Source organism: Balaenoptera physalus (assembly GCF_965194825.1).
Source record: "Balaenoptera physalus genome assembly, chromosome: 13".
NCBI lineage: Eukaryota > Metazoa > Chordata > Mammalia > Artiodactyla > Balaenopteridae > Balaenoptera > Balaenoptera physalus.
In genome coordinates, this window is record NC_138892.1 from 34462903 (window position 1) to 34475804 (window position 12902).

Sequence of the window (12902 nt, forward strand, 5' to 3'; positions counted from 1 at the left end):
GAGATGTGACAGGGTAAGAGAGTGTCATGGACATATATACACTACCAAATGTAAAATAGATAACTAGTGGGAAGCAGCCGCATAGCACAGGGAGATCAGCTCGGTGCTTTGTGACCACCTAGAGGGATGGGATGGGGAGGGTGGGAGGGAGGGAGATGCAAGAGGGAAGAGAAATGGGAACATATTGTATATGTATAACTGATTCACTTTGTTATAAAGCAGAAGCTAACACACCATTGTAAGGCAATTATACTTCAATAAAGATGTTAAAAAAAAAAAAAAAAAAAAAAATTCAAAATATGTAGTATAAGTCATTTGTTTACAAAACTGAGTAGCTCAATACTACACAGAGACAATTAGAACATGCATTTGAAGTGCTCGTGGGTAGGCCTTAATTTCAGATTAATTTTTTACATTTTTTTCAGAATTATTAATCTTGCCAAAATTTAAGTATGACAGAAGATATTCTAGTGAAAGCCAGACATGTACACTGAAAGAAAAAAAAAAAGGACCAGCAGAGTTTCAAAATGTCATAACTATTTTATTACATTATAATGCAGCTTAAAACCTCTGATGGTTAAAATTACAAAAAAAAATTTCTAAATTCTCTATCATGAAAAATGAAATTTGGTTAACTAACTAGAAGAAAGACTAAATTATCTTTATATTGACCCTATAGAAAAAGATGTTTCAAAATTATGGCTATATGAAGAGATAATAAAAGTCTATGCTAGAAAAATAAAAAAAACAAAGTAGATACAGATGAATATCCCATAACATTATATAATAATACACAATATTAACAAAATATATTGCATTATTTTTGTATTTAAAACTTCTGTAATATTTTTGCATGTGCATAAATGAATGTAGTCTCCTGAGAATCTAATAATAATTATTACTAATAACATTTCTGTCCATAGCCTAAGCAACAAAGTCCAGGTAAGTGATCTGTTTATTATGTCACAGTTAAAACGGAAAATTCATTTAGTGTTATAAGTATCATATTCTCCACCCAGATCTCATTACTTTTCTTTGTCAATAATATTCTCCACAGATTCTCAGTAATACTATTTAATAGGTGTAGCTTAATAATTCCAGTACAGGTTTTAGAAATGCTTTGCTGGACTCTTGCATTACAAAGGATATATATTTATCATGGGCTGAATGACGGCCTCCAGCTCCTGTCTTCCAATTGCTTAGTCCAAAATCCTTGGCAAAATTCTTTACCCATCTCTTATTCTCATTCCTTTATCTGGTCCATCTGCAAGTCCTACTACCTCTACCTTCAAAATATATTCAGAATCTAGCCATTTCTTACCACCTCACTGCTATCTTCCTGATCTAATCCACCATCATCTCTCACCTGGATTATTCTGTAGCTTCCTAATGGATGAGGCTTTTTCCTCCTTTGTCCTCCTTTCCTCCCCTCAGTCTATTATCAATACAATAGCTAGAGTAATTCTGTTAAAAGTCAGATCATGCCACTCTTATGTTCAAATGATTCCAATGCTTTTCCCTCTTATTCTGAATAAAAACCTAAATCCTGACACAATTTACAAGGCCCTGTGTGATCTGGACCCTGCAAACCCTGTATTTCTCTCATCTCATCTTCTGCTATTCTCACCTCCTTTCCTCTTCTCCAGTCATGCTGACATCCCAGAGAACACCACTTTCTTGCCTCAAAGATATTTCCTTTGCCAGAAATTCTCTTTCCCTTATACTGGCTTGGCTCTTTATTTCCTTCAGGACTTTACTCTCGAATCCACTTTCTCAGTGAGCTCTTCTTGGGGAACATCTACATTTTCAGCTCTCAGATACGGTACCTCTAACCCCCTTCCTTGTTTTATTATTCCCTATAGTATTTATCAGTATCAAATGTAGTATACTTTGAACTTACTACTATCGTTTGTTTTCTTCACATGCCCACCTGGAACGTGAGCTTCATAAAAGCAGGGATTTTTAGTGTTTTGTTTGTAACTATATCAGCAGTGTCCATAAAAGTGCCCTGCACGAGGTCACTGCACAATAAATATTTAATTTCTTATTAACGTAAAGTCAACTTCTCTGAGCGATTTTTAGAAAGTGGTCTGCCTATGAGATTTTGTTGTATCTTATCAATCCGCTTTCAAACATGTATTACCACTGCTGCTGTTTCTGGTCTTGGCTTTCTCAACTCTCTGCAGAATTACTGCGAGCAGCAGCCTGTAAGTTGTCTCCCTGCTTTTCACAATGCAGCCAGTGTGCTCTTCAGTGAAAGCAAATCTGGTCATGTCCATCCTACTAAATATTCTTCAGTGGTTTTAATCCTGTGTTCTCACTATAAGGTCACTAGTTTCCCTCCCATTCAAGGAGGAATATTGAAAAGATGTAAATAGGAATAATGTATTATGGTATGGGATGAACTTGGATCTACATAAAATTACTGAAAAAGGAATTATTTAGAAACTTTATTACTGTAGTTCTTGTTAGTACAAAATGTTTATGACCTATGTCATAATTCATGGTAAGTTACAAAAGTGTAGAGAAAATAACATTGAAAACTGGGGTCTTAATAACTCAAAGGAAAGAAAATGCTTTCTATTGCTTTTCTTTTTGTGGAGTTGAATGACTTGAATCATTTCTGTTTTCCATGCATGATGTTTTGACCAGCTGCAGGAGTTAGGGGTGTAACCTGTGGTCTTGGAACGACTTAAAAGTAATTAACTTTTTAAAATACCTGCAATCTTAATTTTATTTCATTTTGAAATACCTGCAAGCTAAGCAACACAGGTGATTCATATTTTTGACTGATTATGTGGTTTATACCTAATCCCTTCTAAATTCATCAAACTGCAAACTTAATGTATGGGAATGCTATATAATCCTTTAATTTTATATAGTAAAGATCCCAGAGCTAGAACCTAAGCTGTGTCTATACTGAATATTTAGGTGATTCTGGGTAGATATAAGTAGCCATGGGTAGTTTCATTGGCAGGGATTTTATTTGCCTGTGAACACTGTGAGATAGGTAAAAACTGGAAAGAAAGTGCTTTGGGACTTGAATAAAAGACAGTAAAAAGATCTTGATAGTGTGAGATGCCTATTTTGCAGATAAATTCCAGAGTTGGAAAAGGTTGTTTTTCCTCATGTCTTGGAATATAGAGAATATAGCATAGGGGAGGAATATCTTTATTAGTGTGGGTAAAAAAGGAAAATAAAGCAGTAAAGATAAGAGAGCATGCACTGGGCAAATACTGTTTGCCTGTTGAACACTGCTCCCTTATTCCAGAAGGAACTCTCCCCTTTCTGGTGGGAATAGCTCCTCCTCCACTCCATCCTCAGGTAGTACTGGGATATTTCCATCATGGAAACCCAATCCATTATCCACAGGAATGGGTACAGACTCATGTCAGGTCAATCAACATTTTTCCCCAAGGATTTTTGTAATTAGAATTAAAGAAAAAGGGGCCATTACTCCCTGATGGTGAAATGAATGAAATTCCTAGAGCTGCCGGGTAAAAGTCTCTGATGTCTTAAAAGAATTAGCTTTGTTAAGATAAAGCCAATCTACAGAGAAAGAAAAGAAAAAGAAAGAAGGACAAAATGTGTGAAAGAGAAAGACTGGATGATGGTGGCATTAGAGTTCTCTTAATTGTTTCAGTTTTAGCACAATCTCTGGCTTTCTTGTAGTTCTGGGTTTATTAAGGAAGCCAGTGATCTTTCTTTTTTTTTTTCTGAGCTGATTTTAACTGAGTTTCTGATGCTTTTACCAGTAGAGATCTAACCAATACAAGGTCTAACTAACATGATAGTTTTTCCTCCAGAATAATGGAGAGGAGAGAACAGAATGCAAACCAGAATAGATGGTAAGAGCTCATAGTAGGCAGAGTTTCAGGGTACAGGTGTCTGGATTTGTTACCATAAACTTTTGATGACTCCAATTTATTTTTCTCTTTATTTTATTTCATTGTTAATGCCTTGATAAAATTTTCAGATTTTGAGTATATATTCTTTTCGGGTCCTTGAAGACATGGTATTGGTAATGACTCCTAAGAATAACAGTTCTACTCAAAATTCCTCATACTTGTAGAGGTAGAAGATGAGGGGGATTTCACCTGCTAGGACAAATTTGAGATGAAAAGAGGAATTCTTGATTTAAGGAATATAAGAACAGAATTTTGAGGCAGATCTCTTGGGAGCAGAAATAGCAGGAAAGGTCAAAGTAACCTTGAACCTGAAATAGTTAAACAAATATTGATATCATAATTGTAGCAAAAAACAAGATTATAGACTTGGCTTGAGATTTTCCATAATAAATTTGGGTTGTCCAGCTCACAATAGAATAGTTCTTATATTGAATAATGCAGCTAAAAGTTAGGTGAGTATAAGTCTGTAACCCAGAGTATAATGTCCTCTGGGTCCCTTTCAGGCTTGTAACAGTGCACATGGTTTAGTGAATATTTATACATCTCTACTCATTTCTTTGCAGTCATGACTATTATAAATTGGGAAACTAGTGATAATCCTAGTGATTCGGACTTGGTTCTAGAGTTCTAATGACATATGAATTTCAGTATGGCCTTTTGAGAGACTGCACGTGATATTCTTGTAGGCATGAGTGGTGAGGGAAAGTGATGAGGTTGGAAGAAAACAAGTTCTAGAGTCAGTTTGCCTTAATTAGAGTCCTGGCTCAGCTACTTACTAATGGTACAACTTTGGGAAAGTTACTTAAACTCTGTGTGACTCAGTTTTCTAATCTGTAAAATGGGGATGACAATATTACATCCTCATGGATTGTTGTGATGATTAAGCAACACATAGGGTTCTTGGAGCTGTTTTCAACACATAGAGAGTTCAAACCATATTTGACAATAAAATACTCAGATGGACTTAACGCCCAGATCCCAATAGTGTTAAATCTATGTGAAAGTTCTGTTTCTTGACCAAGATATATAATGATAAATAGGGTTGGATACAGATAACATGTTAATTGAAATTTATTGATGAGAAAACACTGGGAATATCACTGACATACAAAGTTGAAGATATTGACTGCAAGATAATCCTAGGTGGTTAAAACTACAGGGGGAAAATCTGAGAATGTGATATTTAAAATAGAAATTTTTTCAACACCAAAGTAAAAGAATGAATTATTTTAAAAAATCTTTACAAGTTCAATATTGAAAAGGTGCAAATAAATAAAAGTATATGTAGGAAAGATTTAAGGAAGAGTTTTGGTCGACTGCAAATATAATGAGTCAGTGACATAGTGACGATGTCCACCAAACTAACTAATAGCATAGATACAGTGTCCAGAACATGGGAGGTAAGAGTTTTGCTTTACTCTGTGCTTGTCAGGCCACATCTAGAATAATACACACAGTTCTTTAAGAGAAATACATTTGCAAAACAACGATATATAAGGGAGTCCTATAAAAATTAAAGAAGTTTAGCTTTGTAAAAAAGAGATTTCAGGGTAAAATGATATTTGCCTAACTTAAAGAACTCTAAATTAAATAACAATTAGACTTATTTTATGCAGCTCTCGAAAGCATATTTTATATATGATTAATGAATGAGACTTAGAGGAAAGTATTTTCCATTTTAATATGTCAATTTCTGTCTTCTCAAATGCCATCCAGTTTCTAAACCAATGTTGTTTAAGTCAGAAAGTGTATTAAGATTTCTGCTTGAATGATGAGTGCATTCTAGAATAGTGAGCCTACCATATTCTTTTAAGTGTCTGGCACACCTGACATGAGCTCTGAGTAATTTTATGCCCTCCTAGTGGTTCTTCAGGGAACCCAGTGTCTATTCTGTCTTTTGGTAACAATACCTTGATGTACCTTTGACTTAACCCTCCCACAGTCTCAATTCGCTGTGCTTTTTATGAGGTCGACTCAACAACATACTCTGGGTATGGGCACTGTGATTGGCTTAGGGATGATCATATGTCCCAATTTTGTCCAGTAACACTTAGACACAGAATTTTATGTTTGAATTGCTGGAAGAAGATACTTGTGTCCTCCTTAACTCCCCCCCACCCCCATCACACACATACACACAAAATGTACTTGTCTGGGAAGCTCCTGTCTTTTCATTAAATCTTTGACAGAAGCCAACAAGAAAGAGAGCAGAATTAAGATGTTTTCTTAGAGTGGGTCCTAGTAATATAATTTGAAACTCTGGTACTAGGATAACCATGGATATTTAACTTTTGTGAGCCAACAAATTCCCTTTTTTATTTATTTTTAAATTTGCTTAAACTTATATGTTGAAATAATTATAAATTCACATAAAATTGCAAAAATTGTACAGAGAAATTCCTTGTACCCATCACCCAGCTTCTCTCAATGGTGACATCTTACATAATTATAGTGCATTATCAAAACCAGGAAATTGATTGGTATAGTAGAATTAACCAAACTATAGACCTTGCTCAAATTTTACTGTATTTTGCATGCACTCATTATTTTATGCTGTTGTGTGTAAGTCTATGATATTTTTTCATATGTATAGATTTATATAACCATCATTATAATCAACATAAAGAACCATCATTATATCATTACATCCCTACAAAGAGACTTTCTCATGCTGCCTCCTTTCTAATCATGCTCTTAACCCATGGCAACCACTTGTGCATTCTCTTTCTCTATAATTTTTTCATTTTGAGAACATTATATAAATGGAATCAGACAGTATGTAACTTTTTGAGATCGGTTCCCCTTTTATTAAAGCCTTTTGAGATTAGTTCCCTTTTGCATTAAATACTTATTATTTGTTTAGGTCTTGTGTCACTTCCATCTATGTTCCAGTTGACATAATCCTCAAGGCAGAATTTTTTTTTTAAACCTCTATTGTGTTTGCTCATTCAGTGTAACTGAAATTCCTGCTCTGGTTCTTTAGTTAGCTTCAGTCTCCCCACAGGAAATTAAATCTTACCCCAAAATCCAGCTGTGTGTCTGAGATCTCAACTGGCTTGGCTCTTGCCCCCCTCCCGCCTCCCCCTTAGGAGCTGCAGCTCTCAAACATCCAACCAGTGTATGGAATCCTAGAAAGTCATAGGCCAGTTGTCAGCTTAACACTGTCACTTTTCAAAGTTCAATTTTGGCAGCTCTTAGTAAAGTATGATTTCTGAATTTTTGAATAGATTCTTTTCACAAGAAGAAAGAGGAAAACTTAATTGAATAGCCCTATATCTGTTAATGAAAAATGAATTCAAACATAAAAGAAAATCCCAGGGTCATATCCCATCCCCAGTAAATATTATTAAACATACAAGAAAGAGATAGGAGGAGGGAACATTCTCCAACTTGTCTATAACATCAACACAAACTTGATAATGAATTCTAAAAACGACATCATAAAAAATATTACAGAGTCATATTCCTTGTGAATATAGATGCAAAAATATCTAACAAAATAGCAAATTGAATCCAGCAATATTTATATACATACACAAAAATATATCATGAACAGGTTGGATATGTTCCATCAATATAAAGTTGGTTTAATATTTGAAAATCAATCAAACAAACTCACTACGTTAACATAACAAAAAGCAAAATACATGAGCATATTGACAGATACAGAAAAAGTATTAAAAAAACACTCAACTGCCATTCATGATAAATGTACTCAGTATACAAGGAAGAGAAAGAAAGATTTTCAATCTTGTAAGGGACATTTATGAAAAACCTATAGTTAACATACTTAATGGTAAAAAATGGAACATTTACACTTCAAGATTGAGAAATGTGGTGAATATGTTTACTTTTGCTACCTCTATTCAACACTGAGCTGGAAATACTAGTGTGAGGTAAGGAAAATAAATAAAAGACCATTCAGATTAAAACAAAAGAAGTAAAATTGTCATTATACACAGATGACATTATGTTTATGTAGAAAACTCCAAAGGAATCTTAAAAGAAAACCTACTAGAACAGTGAACTTAGCACAGAATACAAAGTTAATACACAAAAATTAATTGTATTTCTACTTATTAGCAACAGAAAACTAGGAAATCAAATTTAAAACACAGCATTCAAGGACAGGAAATACTTAACAAAACATATGCAAATCTTTCTACTATAAACTACAAAATATTGAAGAGAAAAGGGGGAAGACCAAAATAAATGAAGAGATACATAATGTTTGTGCATGTTCGTGCATTATAAGACAAATTGTTAAGAAACCAATTCTTCAAAATGTCTGTATAGGTTCTATGTAATTCTCTTCAAAAGCCAATTAGTATTTTTTATATAAATCAGAGCCTGGCTTTAGAATTTATAGGAAATACAAAGATTCTAGAATTGACAAAACAATCTTGAAGAAGAACAAAGTTGTTAGACCTTCACTTCCTGATTTCAAGACTTAAAGTTATAGCAGTCAGGACAGTATGGTATTAAAATAAGGATAGATAAGGTGATCAATGAAACAGAATAGAAAGTCTAGAAATATAAAGATGTATTAACAGTCAGTTTTTGTTTTTTGTTTCCAGGAGAAACAGCTTTATTTGGACTAAGAGTTGGAGAGTGAGAGCAGGACCTGAGATAGCATACTGAGCTAAGGGGTAGAGATCAGTTTCCAAAATGGCAGCCAGAGCTCATCAGCCAAATGGACTCCACTTCCCAGCAGCCTTGCAGTGAGTGCAATCAATAAAAGGCCTGCTGGGAAATGTTTATTTGCCACTAACTCACCCAAGCATGCCACAATTACAAGAAAGGTACAGGTCGTTTTTGTCTTTCCATAATTAAATTTCCACAGCATCTCCCCAATCATGAGTATTACAAAAGAAAGTAAAAAATCACATTTTACAGATCTTAGACTTGTCTTCAGCATTTAGCTCAAATCTCACCATCTTCAAAATATAGTTCTGAAAAATTCACCAGCTAAAAGTTCTATCCAAGCAGTGGGAAGACGGCCTTTGCTAGCCCATGGCAATTCTTTTCCCATTTTCCCTAGCCAGTTAGGGTTGAACAGCAGAGTGAGGCTTAGATTGCAGGGATGGCGGGGGGAGGGACACAAGGGCTAATTTCCCCCAGTACAAGATGGCATCTGAAGCTTGATGGGAGAGAAGAACTGGAGAGACGTGAGGGAAGGGTCCAGGCCCTGTATTCAGTCAGAGTCACTGCTGGAAGAGGAAGGGGAGGAGGAGGAGGAGGAATGCTTGCCATGTTTGTGGTGTTTCTGCTTCTTTTTATGAGCTTTTTTCATTTTCTTTTGCATCTTCTTGTCAATCACCATTCCTGGTCCTACCATGCCAGGAGTCAATGGATTCACAGGACACATGCCAGGGGCAGGTGGTGGGTATTGAGGGGGGTAGGGGCCTGAGGGTTGGCATCCTTGTTGTGGCACAGGATGACAGGGCCCACCAGGGGGAAAGGCTGGATTCCCCTGGGGTGCTCCTGGGCGAGTGGGAAAGGGGGCAGGATTGCAACCTCCAGGGTACCCAACATTAGGGGGGTGTGGATATGGTCCTGGCTGCCTGGTATTGGGATTCCATATGTTCAGGTATTTCCTCCAGCCCAGGAATGGAAAAAGAAGGAAAGTGAGGAATCCAGGTGTCCTGTCACCTTTACACCACTGCTTCAACAGTCAGTTTTTAACAAAGGTAACAATATAATTCAATGGGGGAGAGAAAAGTTCCTGACCAAGTGGATATCCATATGGAAAAAACAAAAACAAACCCCGAAACTTTGATTCCCTTCGCACTTCACTCACATACATATTTTATTCAAGAAGGATCATAGACATAAATATAAAGCTAAAACTATATCTCTTATAGACAAAATACATGAGAAATTTTTCATGAACTTTGGGTAGGCAAAGATTTCTCAGGTAAGACACAGAAGGCAAAAACCATACAAGAAAATATTTATAAATTATATTTCATCAACTTAAAAATTTTGTTATCAAAAGAAATAGTTAACATAAATGAAAAGGTAAGCCACAAACTGGGAGAAAATATTATAGTATATATGTATCTAATAAAAGACATATCTAGTATATATAAAGAATATGGAAGGGTATAATATAAGAATATATATAACATATAAATAATATAGCAAGAACTCTTATAACTCAGTACTAGAAAGACAAACAACCCAATTAAAAAAAGAGCAGAGCTTTAAACAACAAGACAAATATACAAGTAGCCAATAAGCACAAGAAAAAGTGCTCAATTTTATTAGTTCTCAGGGAAATTCTAATTAAAACTGCCATGAGATACCATTTCCCACCTTTAGAATGGCTAAGATTAAAAGTGTTTTTAGGGATGTAATGTACAGCATATTGACTATAATTAATAATACTCTATTGCAGGGCTTCCCTGGTGGTGCAGTGGTTAAGAATCCGCCTGCTATTGCAGGGGACATGGGTTCGAGCCCTGTCCGGGAAGATCCCACATGCCGCGGAGCAACTAAGCCCTGTGCGCCACAACTACTGAGCCTGCGCTCTACAGCCCGCGACCCACAACTACTGAGCCCGCGTGCCACAGCGACTGAAGCCCGTGCGCCTAGGGCCTGTGCTCCACAACAAGAGAAGCCACCACAGTGAGAAGCCCGTGCACCGCAACCAAGAGTAGCCCCCCCTCGTCACAACTAGAGAAACCCCATGTGCAGCAACGAAGACCCAATTCAGCCAAAAATAAAAATAAATAAAATAAAATAAATTAAAAAAAATACTCTATTGTATATTTGAATGTTGCTAAGAATAGATCTTAAAAGTTCTCATCACAAGAAAAAAAATACGTTGACTATGTTTGGTGATGGATGTTAACTAGACTTATTATGATGCTCATTTCACAACATATACAAATATCAAATCATTATATTATATACCTGAAACCAATATAATGTTATACGTCAATTATATCTCAATTTTTAAAAAGGTGTTTGTAAGGGTATGGAACAATTAGAACACTCAGAGATTGATACTGGGAGTACAAAATGGTGTAACCGCTTTAGAAAAGAGTTGTCTAGTTTCTTGAAAAGCTAAAAAAAATTTCCTAGCAATTCTACTTCTAGAAATTTACCCAAAAGAAACAAAATCTTGTATTTATAAAGAGACTTGTAAAAAATAAATAAAAATTTAGAAAATACTTATATAGAATGCTCATAACAACCTCTTTTGTAATAAATAAAAACTGAAAGCATCCCAAATATTCATCAGCTGGGAAATGGACAAATTGTGACATAGTCATAGAGTGGAACACAACTGAGCAATAAAGAAAACTGAACTGCTGATACATGCAACAATATGGGTAAATCACATGAACATAATTTTGAATGAAAATAAAACAGACTCAAAAGAGTATATACTCTGTAATTGTATGTAGATACTGTTCAAGAACAAGGAAGACCCTTCTGTGGTGAAAGAAACCATGGTAGGCTCAGTGCTAGGATTAGGAAGACCTGACTGGAAACCAGCAGGAGGAAACTCTATCTTGATTGAGGCACTCAATACTTGGGTATATATATATTCATCAAAATTCATTACACATAAGATATGTGGTATTAGTTATTTAAATTATATATCAATAAAAAATTGAAACCGAAGAAAAAATTTTCTCAAATACTGACAACTTCCCAGATCAGTACATATTCAATATATATCTTTAGATACACTGTGATTTGAATTTTTGCCTGTCTATTTTGAATACCATTCTTCTTTATACCAACGTCAGTTCCCCAAGATTTAGTACCTCCCAATTCCAATCTTTCCCCATTTCTAACTGGTCATCTGTTGAGGTCTCAGACTATTTTAACAATAATTCTGCCCCAGTAATAGAAATAAGGACTCATTAGCTATAACTAAGTGTATAGAAACTTACTTGCAAGTGTGATGAGTTCCCCATCACACTGGATATTCAATAAGGTCAGATAGTCATTTTATTCAGTAGATGTTCTTTAATACCTGTTATATGCCTGTTACTGTCCTAGGCATTTAGTTGTATAGCTTCAATATATCAGGAATTAATAACTTGCAGCTGTACTTTTAAAATTAAGTCTTTTTCTTTTTCTGGTATTTCTTAGCTGCAATGATGACTGTACTTACATATACAATGGGAATAAAACCATAGGGCAGGGTTTTCGTCCTGGTCATTTTTATGATCAGCAGTTCCTTCGAAGTGACCAATTTACTGGTAATTCACATCATTTTTGGGAACAAGACAAATGAATCAATCTCATTATATTCTTTGTCACATACTGGCATGATCTATGATTGTGAAAAGTTTTTGTATAAAATACTTCACTGAAACCAAAAAAAAATCACTATCTGCAATGTAAACTCTTCACATTAGGTCATGTGTTATTCATTTGATAAAATGAATCAGAATATTTTCATTCATAAATGCAATATAGCTAAAATAAACACAAAGTTGTCAAAATCTACAATAAAATATGTAGGGTCTCCCCTCTCTTTTGTTAATTCAGAACTATTTTATATTTCTTTGGATATATACGTACTATATTTATCTAATCTATTCTTGTCTTGAAATCAAAGATATTATAAAATATAGGCTTTTATTATTGCTACAACTATTAAATTAATCTACTAATAAGTTCTGTGATAAAATCCATTACTTATTCAAATAATCAGAGCTGTCAAAATTATCAACTTAGTAAGCAACACTTTTGTTTGCCAACTTATTACCTAAATTAGATGAGATTAATGTAAAATTTTAGTTACATTTTTCAACCGCTCTCAACATATACATTTTCTTTCACTGAATTTTGTTTTTATAATGTTAATATGCTCTATATTATATCAAATGCCTTTTTATAAGACTTAAAGCAAATACTAGCTAAAGAATTCTGTGTTTGCCAAATTCTGAATAGGAAATAGAAAATTAGATTAGAGTTATTTAGAAATATTTAATTTTATAAACTTCAAAGTAATTTATAGTCAATGGA

At 34.7% G+C, this 12902-nt stretch overlaps 1 protein-coding gene across 1 annotated transcript; it reads right to left on the reverse strand.

The window, feature by feature from the left end:
* Positions 1-292: 292 nt before the first annotated feature.
* Positions 293-11842, reverse strand: LOC309641313 (uncharacterized protein; the record flags this gene model as incomplete). Its single annotated transcript, XM_082421163.1, has 2 exons — positions 293-9573; positions 11819-11842. 2 exons carry the CDS (start codon positions 11840-11842, stop codon positions 9103-9105), a joined length of 495 nt encoding a protein of 164 aa, XP_082277289.1. The 3' UTR covers positions 293-9102.
* Between the last annotated feature and the right edge of the window lie 1060 nt (positions 11843-12902).